The 14,816-nt window shown below is 37.3% G+C and overlaps 2 protein-coding genes across 2 annotated transcripts; one reads left to right on the forward strand and one right to left on the reverse strand.

Annotated features, from left to right (window-relative positions):
- The first annotated feature begins 5,843 nt into the window (after positions 1–5,843).
- On the forward strand, positions 5,844–6,820 carry LOC104886488 (uncharacterized). Its single transcript, XM_057391389.1, has 2 exons — positions 5,844–6,041; positions 6,152–6,820. Exons 1-2 carry the CDS (start codon positions 5,844–5,846, stop codon positions 6,818–6,820), a joined length of 867 nt encoding a protein of 288 aa, XP_057247372.1.
- A 508-nt stretch (positions 6,821–7,328) lies between these two features.
- On the reverse strand, positions 7,329–14,816 carry LOC125497764 (plasma membrane ATPase-like). Its single transcript, XM_048645444.2, has 4 exons — positions 14,671–14,816; positions 14,343–14,579; positions 14,073–14,258; positions 7,329–7,355 (listed from the first exon to the last, which is right to left on the reverse strand). Exons 2-4 carry the CDS (start codon positions 14,523–14,525, stop codon positions 7,344–7,346), a joined length of 381 nt encoding a protein of 126 aa, XP_048501401.1. The 5' UTR covers positions 14,526–14,579; positions 14,671–14,816; the 3' UTR covers positions 7,329–7,343.

A 14,816-nucleotide genomic window follows, 5' to 3' on the forward strand; every position in this document is an offset into this window, starting at 1 on the left:
ATAAGTCCAGCCTGAGAGTATCACACTGAGAAGTAAATAAAAATTGAGCTTAAATCAGAGAAGTAAATAAAACTTGAGCTTAAATTAGAGAAGTAAATAAAAATTGAGCTTAAATCAGAGAAGTAAATAAAATTTGAGCTTATATCAATAAGAGCAGAATAGTGTAACCAGTCAATGAGCAGAATAATTAGTATATAACACTAAACCAAACAATCATACAAGTGAGTACACTGAGAGTATCAAGAGCACACAGCATGTCAAGTACGATGAGCAGCTAAAAAATGAAATAAAGGACATGTTCTCTTCCGTATAAAACTGGATATGTGCTTGAGAGTATGGTGCAGCAGGCTTTGTGACTGTAGTCTTAGACAGTAAATTTTTAATGGTGTTAAATTTACCATTTTTTGGTGTTTTGGGGTTAGGTTCACCGGAAAAAGGGAGGGGATTGGTGTTGTACAGGTTGGAGCTGCGAAAGGGAGGGGAATGATGAACTGGAATAGAGGATGGGAATTAGGGTTTAATGGGAATTAATTAAGGGGTCATATAGTTGGTTTGGCAAAGGGAAGGGGAGACGTTATTAGCAGGTTTGTTTCGTTAAGGCGGGAATCTATTCAGAATTAAAAAAATTTCCCTCCTTATGTTATCTTAATTTTATCTTTGATTTTTGTGTTTATAAAACTTTGAAATTATACCGTAAATAATTTATAAGATTTTAGAGAATTTTAATATTTTCTTCTTTATACAACAGATATTTGTCTCGGGAAAAAAATATTCATTTATTGTTCCTTATGAAATAAAGGACATGTTCTCTTCCATATAAAACAGCTGAACTGAACTGAATTGAATTGAAATTGAATTAAATTGAATTGAATTAAATTCAATGTAATAAATATATAAATAATATTCAAACAATAATAATATGAATATTAAACAATAATTATAATGATAAATAATAATAATAGTATTTTGGATAGTTATATATAAATAATATTAATAATCATAAATTAATAATTATAATAATAATTAATGATAATAATGATATAAAAACTGTTTTGACGCGATTTTATTGGTTTATGAGATAAAAAAACGTGGGTTTATGTGTGCTTTTGACCTAAACCATGTTCATCCTAATAATAATAATAATAGTAATAATAATGAGTAAAGCTACAATAAACAAAATAATATATAGAAACAACAACAAAAACGATAACAATAATAATAATATTTAACAAAATGGTTATAAAAGATTGGAGATGAACTGAACTGAACTGATTGGAGCTTAGTTGAACTGAAATGAACAAACTACTTGGAGCTGAACTGAACTGATTTATGCTTAACTAAACTGAACTGAAAATAAGTTGAGGAGACAAGGCCCTAAGATAAATTTCTGCACGATCACACGTTGTCATAATATTGGCAACAATTGAATATTTTCAGAATTTTCTATTTGAAGCAAATAACATGCATGTCATCACCGATAACTTCTTAACAAAGACTCAATTATTGATTTATATTTATTATGAGCATAAGTTGCCAATAACTCTGTTATGAAGAATGTATTAACTCACCAAACTAATTTATCGACACATGAAATGTCTTACCCTAATAAATTGATCGATACCCTTGATTGAGTCATGAGTGAAAGTTAACCAATTAACTTGTGCATAAATATTCATCATTGTACTGGCTCCATTTAAACTTCTTTGTTGTTTTGATTGTGGTTTGAATAATTACCGCCTATAATTCTATAGCCTTTGAGGAGCTTAAGATTATGCACCAGACCCTGACATGGTGTGGTTCTTGGTTCATGATAGATGCCCTTATATTATTGTCATGTCTTCTATCTTTATGCACCAAATTAGGTTCATTCAAAGATGGAGGTTGTTGGTGGTAGCCCAGTGTAGTTGGCCTAATCATACGAGGATGGTAAATCCGAGGGTCAAGGGTAATTGGAAGATTTTGATTATAACGAGCGATTATGATGGTGTTAGTTCACATCTACGTACTAGGTAATTTCAAGGTGTTGGAATTAAGAATTGGAGATATATATTTGAGTATTTAATTTGGCTGTTGTTGTGGGTGTTGGAGGAATTTTGTTGATAGTCATAATATTGGTGATTCAATTTCATTTATTTAGAACACTCACTCACAAATCACTTAAAAGAAACTTTACAAATCATGTTATAAAAATCACGCAAATCACTCAAACAATCAGGAAACTTTATCTCTATTTAAAATAATAATTAAATTATTACTTTTTTATAGTGTTTCCTATATATAATAAAACTTTTACATTAATAGAATTGGACGTATCTTTTTCTATTATATAGTAGCGATTAATTATCAAGGTAAAATGGTTTATGTAAAATATATATCATTCAAGAATTAAAGTACAACATATCTCTATTATATAACGAAAGGGGGAGAGCTATGGTGTCCCCGAATGAAGAGACTATATGTTACCCCCTTCCCGTTTTAAATTACAAATTTACTTACAAATCAAAGGTGGCTTAAAACAAAAATACCAATTATAGCACTACGAAATCAGTAAAGTTTGATCATTAATATCAAATGACTAAAGTAGAGTAGGATATATTTGTGTATGTAAGGAAGGTAATAATGAAGTTTGTGACACGGGTCATTTTTATATTAATAAAATTGACGTATTTAAGGCAAAGTTATTACTCCCATCTCACAATAGTTAATTGTATATTTGCGTTAAGCAAGAATTTTATAAATAAAATATTCAATGAATATTTTTTAGTATATCTAATCAATTTTTATCTTAAACTTGTTTTAACATATATTTTTATCGGTTTTTTCACCAAATACCCCTGACAAATAAAAAATTCACAATATACCCTCAATGTTTCAACAATTCACCATATACCCCTGACTTTTAATTTGTTTGCACCAAAAACCCTTATTTTAACGTCCGTTATTTCTCCGTTAGCCTTTATTTACAATATTACCCTTACTTAGCATTAAGTGTTTTGGCGGCAGTTTGTCAAGTGCTGGACACGTAATGCTCTAGCAGTTTATGCAACCAAAAATTTAGGGCCCTTCATCTTCTTCTCTCCCTCAACATTGTTCATCACAAATCAAGGAAAAACCCTAGAATTAACCAAGTGAAAACGATTTTCGCGAGTGAATTTCTTCGACAACTGAACTCGAGGACACATTTGTTTTGAAGAGCAACTTAGAAGCATTTTCGGAGGTTTTGCGGTGGTCAAAATTCAAAATTTTGAACAAAATTCGAACTCAGGTAAGTTAAAATTTATTCGCAATTTGTTTAGGGTTGATTTTTGGGTTTATGCGTTTGTTTGGTATACACTAAAGTAAGAATTTTTCTTAAATTTGAATTTTTTTGTTGTTGGGTTTTTTGTGCATGTGTTAGGATGGTAGCTGTGTGGTTGTTGTTGCATTATGGTTCAAATGACTTTGATGTTAGGGTTAGTGACACCGACTTCTGTCATTTGATTGGGTTGTTTGAGGATATAGTAACTGAATCTGAGAAGCAAAGTGTGTTCTTACCCAAAACATTTAGGCTGTTATTCAGAGGGCCTAGAAATAATAGGAAAACAGAGCTTGCATCTGACCTTGAGTTGACAAAGTTGTGGGATATGTATTGGGGTAGTGACACCATTGAACTTTGGGTAGAGGAACACAAGAAACCTAGTTATGTGTTTAGGTCATACTTAGCTTTGAAGGAACAAGCTGAGAGGGAGGTAATAGAACAGAGGAGACATTATGAGGAGAGGTTAAGGAAGGAGAGGGAGGAGGAACTGAAAAAACAGGCTGAAGAGGAGGAAAGATTGAAAAAACAAGAGGAGGAAGAAAGGGAAGAAGAGGAGTTAAGGAGGCTCCTAGTGGCTGTGGAGGTCCCAGTTAGAAATGTTGATGCACCTGAGGTTGTGTGTGAGTATATGAGGGTTTACTCCTCACAAGATTATGTTGAGGTATTTCCTGGGGATTCACAACCCCCACAGTCACAGAACCAACCATCACCACCACCTACATCTCCACCTAACAACTCACCACCAACTGCCACCCATTCACCACCTCCCTCACCTACACCTGTCAGTCCACCTAACCATCCAACACCACATCCTTCACCTCCACCTGTCAGTCCACCTAACCACCCAACAACACCTCCTTCACCTCTAATTGCCACACCTTCACAACCCCCCTCACCTCCACCTCCACCACCTAGCCCTCCTACTCTTTCACCACCACTTTACTCACCTCTACACCAGTTAACACCACCACCCTCAACTGAACAACACTCAACACCACCACCCTCCACTGAACAACACTCAACACCACCGCTTGAAACTTAACAACACTCAACACCACCACCTGAAATTGAAAAACCTGCACCTTCACAGCCCCCCTCAACAGAACCTCCTCCAAGCAAAGAAGGACAATCATCCAAGAAAGGTCCTTCTATGACAAGGCCTGCTGGGTTTAGGGTGTCCAAAAGCACTGCTGTTAAGTTTGGGATTCCAAGACCTAAGATGACAGCTAATGTTAGGAATACTAGCTCTAGGGGGAAGGTAACTGAGAGCCAACCTGAGGTGAGTGAGGAGTCTAGTGATGAAGATTTTGAGCTGTTGGATGATTATGACAGCAGTGGGGATAACATATTTGAAACTGATTTCATAGAGGATGAAATCATAATTGATGCTGAGGATGAGATAGGTGACAAAGAGTTTGAAGATCACCTTGATGGGAGTGCAGCAACAGATAAGTTGTATGAAAATGGGAAAATTTAGAGGGAAGCACCATTTGGATCAATAAAATTGGAGCCTTGGCTTATCTTCCCTAACAAAGAGGAGTTCCTACAAGTTTTAAGGGATTTCTATATACAGGAGGGGTTTGGATTGAACATAGAGAAGGCTGATAGGAAGAGGTTCACAGCAACTTGCATTATGAAGTGTTGTGAATGGAGGATACATGCATCAATTATGAGTGATGATGTATCTTGGGCAATTAGGACACTCAGGGGTGAGCATACTACTTGTGGCAGACTTGAGGAGAACCCCATGGTTACATCTAAGTGGCTCTGCAACAAGTTGGCTGATGAGGTTAGGGGGAACCCAGACATTCCAGTAGAGTCCCTACAAAGAGTCTGCATGAATAGGTATAGGTTGAGGGTGAAAAAAAGGTTGTTCTATAAGGTGAGGAGCATGGCAAGGGTGGAACTGTATGGGGGCTTTGATGAGTCATATGGGCTGCTTCCTAGGTTTACTGAGGTCATTAAGGAAACAAACCCAGGGAGTTATGCCGTCATCAGCTGGATAGGGGATACAGCCCAAAGTCAGCCCAAATTTAAGAGTTGCTTCATTGCCTTAAGTGCACAGATTAAGGGCTTCATTAGGGGTTACATTGATGATAGATGGAGCACATCTCAGTGGAGGATACAAGGGGGTTATGTTGACAGCAGTTAGCATAGATGGTAACAATGAACTTTTTGTCAATGCCTATGCTATTGTGCCAACTGAGAGCATTGACTCTTGGAGCTACTTCTTCAGCAATCTCAAACTGATATTCCAGCAAGAAGGGTGCAAGAGGACTGACTGGACCTTCATCAGTGATAGGATGAGGGTAAGGTTCCTTAACTCTTTGTGTTTATTTCATTAAATTGTTTTAACTTATTTCCTTTTGGCTTTAACTTATTTGTTTTCTTATTTTCAGGGTGTTGAGTTAGCACTTTCTGATGTGTTTCCTCAGGCAACAAGGAGAATTTGTTGCCAACATCTCTACAACAACTGCAAGAATGAAGGCTTCAGTGGACAGCCTTCCACAAACTATTTGGACAGCAGCTGATGCTTACAACCAATATGTGTACACTAAGGCTATGGAGAAGATACCAAGTACAATCCCAAACTGTTGAGTACTTGGAGAAGTGTACTGAGCAATGGAGCAGAGCATTCTTTGACTGTGGTGTTTGTTGTGATCACAACACCACAAATTTTGTGGAATCTTTCAATGCCTGCACTAAGCCATACATGGACTTACCTGTATCACCTTGCTTGAAGGTAATACTTTATTTTCTATCAATTTGCACTACTTATAATCACGACCATTGAATTAACAATAGTATTTTCCTTTTGGTTTTATTTCAGAAATAAGGATATGGTGCATGAAGAGGACTGGGGCAAGATTTGATAAAGTTGTGGACATAGGTCATACTGATCTCACAAACTATGCCAAGAGGATATTAGAAACAAGGAGTGATGAGTCAAGGTTCTGCTATGCCACATCATGTGGAGGTGGTGAGTATGAGGTTAGGGATGGCAATGTCAACTTCCCTATTACACTTACAAACTACAAGTGTGGGTGTGGGAAATGGCAAGGCTCAGGCATCCCTTGCAAACATGCTCTAAGGGTTATATTCAATCAAAGGCTTGAACCTGCTGACTTTGTATCATCATTTTTCAAGGGGGCAACATACAAGCTCACATATGGGGATCATATCCACCCTATGCCGGACCCCACTCAATGGTCTGACCTCAACCTCCCTCAAATTGCACCACCTGATATCAAGAGACCACCTGGCAGACCTGTCAAGCAAAGAAAGAGAGGGCCTAATGAAGCTAAAAAAGGGAAGAGGCACAGCTCAGTTAGGTGCAAAAAATGCAAGGAAGTGGGCCACAACTCCAGAACCTGTGGGACTGATAAAGGAAAGGGGAAAGGGTCCAAGAGAAAGGCAGATGGAGCTTCCACCAGTCAAGCAGCACCTAAGAGAGCCAAGAAGACTTCCAAGGCAGATGGAGCTTCCACCAGTGAAGCAGCACCTAAGAGAGGCAAGAAGTGATAACTTACTGTTTTGTACAGTTTTTTGGGTTGAAAATTGACATTTAACTTTTTGTATAGCAATTGGGATTAGCACTCATAACTTATGCAAACAATATGGATTAGAATTTTTTTGTGCATTAACTTGCAAACTGGATTACAGTGCTAGAGGCCAAGAGCCCAAACTACTTTTGTAAAGCTACATTTTTGAACTACTACTTTCTGATGTGGTTCACTTGAAGATTACAAATATCAATACCACAAACATGATTAGACCTACTTTAATTGTTGCTTGCATTAATTTTTGTTGTTGTTTAAGTTTCTTCCTAAGTTGCTTCACTTCTTCTCCCAACTGTGTACTTGCTGCACTATCTTCTTCTTCTTCATACACGCTTCCTCTATTTTGTCTAGACATAAGTCTGCTTCCCCTGTTCATATATTCTTCATTCTGCTCAAATGTCGCTTTGCACCATTTGAAGTTGTTGCAATCATCATACTTATAGTATAGCCTGCTTGGATTTGTTGAGCTCTTTGAACTTCGAATGCTAAATCTTCATCTACAAGTACAGTAACAATTACGGACCTTAACATATGGATATTCATGAGAAGAGGATGAGCTTTTAGTATGTGAACTGATTGCTAACAAATGAGGATGCTAAACAGACAAAAAAGCAACTACATTTATAAGATAAAACCCAACGGCTAGTTTTTTAAATCTAGAAAATTAGTCGTTGTGCAAGAAAGGGTATTTGGTGCAATAAGTTTACTGTAAGGGTATATGGTGCAATAAGTTTCAAACTTAACTCCAGTTAACGGTCGTTGACGGAAAGGGTAACTGGTGCAAAAAAATTAAAAGTCAGGGGTATATGGTGAATTGTTGAAACATTGAGGGTATATTGTGAAGTTTTTGATTTGTCAGGGGTATTTGGTGAAATAACCGTATTTTTATTACATTATATGATTATATAAGAACTTTAAATCATGATTATTCAATCTTATATAATAATTATAATAATTATAATTTCAATAAATTTGGGAAAAAAACAACTATTTAATTAAAAAAAACAACAATTATTACTTCAACTTAAATTAAGTTCAGTTCAGCTCTCAATTTTCGTCTCTTATCCAGTTCAGTTCAGTTCAGTTCATTACATTATATGATTATAAGCTGGGGAGAACATGCCATTAGTGATATTCAGTTCAGTTCAATTCAAGTGTTTTGAGTAAACGTACAGAGGTCTTGAGAAACACGTATTTCTCAAACCGTTGTGTTAAAAAATTGAAAGAATTTAGAATTGGAAAATTGAAATCATAAACTCACATGCACCTTAATTAAGATAATTTGTGACATAAAGAAGTAAAAAGTAAAAAAAGTAATCCATCCCTTCAAAAAAATTAAAATAATAAAATAATCCATTAAAAAAGAAAAGAAAAGAAATCCCCTCAAAAAAAAAAGAAAAGAAAAGAAAAAACTCAAAATTAGGAGGATGCCGTTGAATTATCACGCAGTTAGGAAAGAAGTTCTTCTTCCCCTATCGTCTTCCCATATCTCGCACAAAAAATGTCCAATTCAATCGCGAAAAAATCTGCTATGCAATCTCAAAGAATCATTCAGATCTTCCAGAAAAAGGAGGGAATTATTAGCGGGGAATTTGAAGTGAAATTAGGTCAAAAAACGTAAGAGAGATTTCCCTCATTATTTTGGCGGTAAATCATACTTTAGTTGATTGATTGCATAATAATTCATTCAATTATACAAAATCAGACACAAGAAATTTCATTCGTAATTTTTCAAAATTATAAAATTTCTTGCAGATTCTTCAATATTCATTGATACTGAATTCGAAGGAGGAGTTTGCTCAAACAGTCTGAATTGCACCATGTTCATATTCAGGTAAGTTCTCCATATAAATCGTTTTCTAACTTATTTCAGCAATATTTCGTTTTCGAAATCATTCAGATTTCTTGCAGAGTCTTAATATTCCGTTGGGTCTCACTGATTTCTAGAACTCATTTTGGCAATTTACAGTTTGTATTCTTTAATTCGATAAAATTACAATCTTAATGCTTTCTCATCGAATTAATATTACTTGCAGGGTTGTGCTAACATTCTTTCAACTAGATAATTTCAAGTTCTTCAGGGAAGGTATAGTTAGTAATGCTTTGGTTTAATAGATTTATTCCAATTTAGATTATATTGATGAATGTGTTAGCTGTAAAGTTTTCATGTTTTTATCATAAAATATTAGTAGTGCTTTGGTTTTATTATAATACGTTGTGTTGAATGAGTTAGATTAGAAAATTCTTCATAACAAATGATTGTTGCATTACTGTAAACTACTTCAAATGCTCCTGCAGCAGCAAGGCCTGCATTACCACTTTAATTGAGTTTCATGTTAAATGTTCTTCGCGCAGTTAGGTGCTATCGTGATTATACACCATCATCCACGAGTAGCTACCCTAGTTATTCTTCCACACTACTAAATTATAATATGTTGTGACAAACTTACAACCTTATCCTAAAAATTGTAGATAGTCATGTTGTATGTAGTGATTCTACTTAGTCTCAAGTGATAAATTAGAGCTACTGATATTTACAAAACTATGACTACAAAAATTCCTTTTTATGCAGCAATTCTTTTAACATTTGTAGCATATCTGATTATCATAAAATGTTATATTAGATAATTGATGCTTTATTTATAATCACGACTAAATTATTCATCTACTTGGATCAAAGGTAGGACAATATGGAATCATATAATCGTGACTGGATGCTATGCAAGAAAAATGACCCCAAGTATTGAACTGGTGTGAAGAAGTTCTTAGAGTTTGCTTTTACACAAGGAAAAGGAAACCAAGTTGTACCATGTCCTTGTGTGAAATGCAACAATGAGAGGAGGAAAACCAGGCCGGAAATAGAATTAGATCTGCTAAAGTTTGGGATTGTTAAGAGTTACACACGTTGGGTACGACATGGTGGAAGCTTTGAATGCCAAGTTGATGCAAATGCTTTAGATGACTCGCATCAAAATATAGAGCATAATTATATGAGTGATATGTTGTATGAAGCATTTGGAATGGCGATACAAGAAGTAGATGCTGAGGTTGGAGAAGCAGTGGATGCAAAGGCTAATGTTGGTATTCGAGGAGATCCAAGTGAAGAAGCCAAAACATTTTTTAAATTAATGGAAGACCTTGAGTTGCCGTTATATCCAGGCTGTAAAAACTTTTCAATGTTGTCCTTTCTACGAAGCTCAAAAGACGGTGAAGAAGTTGTCTCTTAACTCCATCAAGATTGATGCTTGTCCCAATAATTGCATGCTATTTTGGAAAGAGCATGCTAATGCGGATGAATGTATAAAGTGTCATGCATCAAGATGGAAAAAAAAGGAACAAGGGAATGGAAATCCCACTACAGAACCCAATCCCAAAAAGCTTCCATGTCAGACAATGAGGTATTTCCCTTTAATACCAGGCTTCAGAGAATGTTTATGTCATCTAAAACTGCCGCTAGTATGAGATGGCATTCAGATGAACGTCAGAGTGACGATGGGGTAATGACACATCCAGCCGATTCAAAAGCTTGGAAATCATTTGACGATAAATATCCATCTTTTGCCTCTGAAACACGAAATGTTCGCCTTGGTTTAGCAAGTGACGGCTTCAGTCCCTTCAGGAATGGACATATTCCCCATAGCACATGGCCAGTGGTTCTAATACCATATAATTTGCCTCCATGGCTTTGCATGAAACAACATTCTCTGATTTTGTCCACGCTCATTCCAGGCCCTAAGGGACCTAAGAAGAATATTGATGTGTATCTCCAACCTCTAATTGAGGAACTTAAGTTGCTTTGGAATGTTGGTGTGGAGACGTATGATGCCTCAAAAAAGAGAAGTTTAGGTTGTTCGCTTCTTTGTTATGGACTGTTAGTGACTATCCTGCTTATGGTGATCTCTCTGGATGGAGTACGGGAGGAGAAAAAGGTTGTCCTACTTGCAACAGTGACACATCTTCAGAATGGCTAAGAAATGGGGGCAAGTACTGTTACATGTGTCATCGCCGATTTCTACCCATTGATCATGAATGGAGGTACGATGGGGCATCTTTTGACGGCACACATGAGATTAGACCAAAGCCAAAGGAGTTAACGGGTGAGGAAGTGCTTGAACAATTGGTGGATGTTGAATGTGTTACATCCCTTGAGACTCCTACTAGGAAGAGAAATCGACGCAAAGATCAAAAGAACAAATGCAAAGCAATATGGAGAAAAAAGAGCATTTTCTATGAGTTGCCGTATTGGAGTAGTCTTCTAGTGCGTCATAATTTAGATGTGATGCACATTGAGAAGAATGTTTGTGAGACCTTACTTGCTACGTTGCTTGACATAGAAGGGAAAAGTAAGGACAATCTGAATGCACGACATGATTTGAAGGAAATGAAAATTAGAAAGTCCCAGCATGCTAAAGAACGAGACGATGGTAGTTGGGAGATTCCCCCGGCTCCTTACACGTTATCCTTGGAGGAAAAAAAGAAGCTATGTACCTTCCTGACGAGTGTCAAGTTCCCTGATGGCTATGCTTCAAATATCTCCCGAAATTCATTGCTGAGAGAGCGCAAATTGGCAGGTTTGAAAAGCCATGACTTCCATGTCATTATGGAGCATCTTCTTCCTCTTGCTATACGTGATTGGCCGAAGTCACTGTCCACACCACTTATTAAATTGAGTTCATTTTTCAAGGAATTGTGCTCTAAGACATTGAATGTGAAAGACTTAGAAATAATGGACAAGGAAATAGCCGTCATCCTATGCGAGTAGAAAAGATTTTCCCACCGGCTTTCTTTGTGATTATGATTCACCTGTCGGTACACCTTGCAAAAGAAGCAATGATTGCGGGACCCGTTCAATATCGTTGGATGTACTACCTATTGAGAGGTATGTAGCTTAATATAGTTTGGAAGATAAAAACATCAAAATTTATTATCTTCTTGACTTGCTTGCTTAGTTTAGTTGTTCCTCTTGTGTAGGTATTTATGTAAACTGAAGAGGTACGTTCGTAACAAAGGGCATCCTGAAGGGTCGATAGCAGAAGGCTATCTTCTAGAGGAGTGTCTGACATTTTGTTCGTACATGGAGGATATTGAAACACAATTCAATAAGGAAGATAGAGTCTATGACTGTGATGATCATGGTGATGCTGAGGATCGATTACCCATTTTTAAGACAAGTGGTCGAGCGGTCGGGAAAGTCACACCTCGATCATTAACAACACAAGAATGGGAGGATCTCCATTTTTATGTGCTCAATAATTGTGAAGAAGTGAAGCCATTCATTGAGTAAGTTTTAGTGTTCTGCAATCAAACCATCTACATATATGCTAAGTTTGTAATTCACCATTATTGTCCTATTTTGCACTAGTGAGTATGAGCGTGAAGTTTCAAACACAACAAAGATGACAATCGCTAGGAAGCGCAAGTTCATTCAATGGTTCAAACATCGAGTAAGTTAAAATAAGAGAAATTTGCCTCCCTCATAGTCATGATTATGTCTACCTATTTACGTATATAAGTTGGAATAATGTTTGGTGCAGGTGACTTCTTTAGCTCAAGAAAAGCATCCTGCTGTGACTGAACATTTACAGGCCTTAGCGGATGGCCCAGATCGTGTTGTAGCGACTATGAACGCTACATGGTAAATGGTTGTATGTTCCGCACAAAGGACAGTGAAATGGAAAGAGAGACACAAAACAGTGGGATTGTTGTGTTGGGGGAAAATGATCTTGAATATTACGGTCTGCTGCGCGAAGTCATTGAAGTACAGTACACAGGAGGAAATCGTGTCACTTTGTTCATGTGTGATTGGTGGGATGTTCATAGTCATGGGCGAGGAATAACTAAAGATTGCTTTGAATTCATCAGTGTCAATATTGGAAAGGTGTTGGGAAATGATCCCTACGTTTTAGCTTCACAAGTTGGGCAAGTGTACTATGTTCAGGACGTTGCGAAGCAAATTGGAAGGTTGTAGTGAAGGCAAACCCAAGGAACTTCTACGACGTTCCTGAAATACTTGTCCAAGATAGCATTGGGGAAACAACGAAAGTTTAAGTGTTTGGCTTTTTTTTAAAATTGATCCATTATAGGGATTTAATAATTCCATTTATATTGATAGAGTTGTTAAACATTTGTATTGAAATTTTTATGGTAGTTATTATAATTTGTCTGTTTGTTTGAAATTTATGGAATATCAACTTAGATGTTTTTTACATTCTTTTTCGTGCTATTGAAATTTTTATGGTAGTTATTATAATTTGTCTGTTTGTTTGAGTAAGTAATGATAATGTTTTTTGTTAGCGTGTTTTTCTTCGGTGTTGGGAGTTTTTCATGAAAATGTCCAAACCAAGTGGAAAGACATCCAGGAAAAATGTTGAAGGTCCAACAAATGAGTACGAGAAGCTGAGACTTCAAAGGATTGAAGCTAACAAGACAAAGCTGGAGAATCTAGGTGTGAAGCGCATTATGGCTAGCATGAGTAGTCTAGTGGATAGCACAAAGCAGAAGAAGGAGGTGAGCAGGATCAAGAGTAAAGCTACCTTAGATAAGATAGTGACTACTCACCGGAGGATGATCTTTCGGATGATGGAAATGACGAGGAAGCCACTATTGCAAACAAGAAAAGGAAGGTATGTTGAGTTAGATTTTGAAATTTCTTTTTACTGATTTAGGTTGCATATGTGCTCTTAGTATTGCAAATGCCTGTTGATATGTTCTTATTATGTGTGACAAGGAAGGGATGACAGGGTAGGGATGGTATTGAGGGGGTGGGGAGTGGCTGTGAGAGGGCAGGGAGGGGTGTGTATTAGTTTTGGCAGGGTAGGGAGGGTATTGAGGGGGTGGGGAGTGGCTGTGAGAGGGCAGGGAGGGGTGGGTATTAGTTTTGGCAGGGTAGGGACGGTATTGAGGGGGTGGGGAGTGGCTGTGAGAGGGTAGGGAGGGGTATTAGTTTTGACAGGGTAGGGAGGGTATTGAAGGGGTGGGGAGTGGATGTGAGAGGGAAGGGAGGGGTGGGTATAGTGTGTGCAGTGGCAGGGTAGGGAGGGGGTGGGGAGTGCAGGCAGATGAGGATGAGGTGGAAGCAGAAGTGGAGGATCGATCCTCTAGTGAAGAGTTCCACTCCTTTATGGCTGTTCAGAGTTTGAATGTTAGTGTTGCAGCGGGTGTTCTTTTGCACCATTTGATTGGCAACAATTATACAAGTAGTGACAAGAAAATACCTCTTCTCCAGGATTCTTAGTCACTGGCAGAGATTCTCCAGTGAGAGTAGATTGGTCAATCTTCAGAGGATCGCCCTCAAGAAGACGAGCATCAGCAGGGACTATGTCTCCTAATTTGATGCTAATCACATCTCCTGGGACTAGTATTTGAGCCTCTTGTTCACCCCATCGCCCATCTCGAAGAATCTGCGTCAAAAAGTAGCATGATTTATAGACAAATTAGTGGAAACAATACAACATTGAAATATTGTCCTTTCATTTCTTGCTTACCTTGGTTTTAGGAGCAAGGTTAGCCATAAGTGCTGCTGCTGCATTGCCAGCATTGTTTTCTTCTATGAAACTGATTGTAGAGTTGATCACTAGCAGTACCATAATACCGACAAAATCCTGCCAGTCTGGAGGCCTATGATCACCATTTGCCAAGACAATAGCCATTAAAGCAGCTGCTTCCATAACTCATGATAATGGGTTCCACATAAAGCTAAGAAACTTCAGGAATTTGCTCTCCTGTTGATTTCAGATCAAACAATCAGGCATCAGGTGTGACAAAAGCTTAAACGGATAAACCAGAAACTCTTGAAAGTGACAGATACTTAACCGATTTTTCTTCTAGCTTGTTTGGGCCAAAAATTTGAAGACGGTTGGCTCCTTCTTCTGATGACAGACCTTCTCTTGAGCATTTTAACTGCTCAAACACTTCCTCTATAGGTATTTTCTCCTGCAAAGCAGATATATACTTTTGAA

This window comes from Beta vulgaris, chromosome 1 (assembly GCF_026745355.1).
Source record: "Beta vulgaris subsp. vulgaris cultivar EL10 chromosome 1, EL10.2, whole genome shotgun sequence".
NCBI lineage: Eukaryota > Viridiplantae > Streptophyta > Magnoliopsida > Caryophyllales > Amaranthaceae > Beta > Beta vulgaris.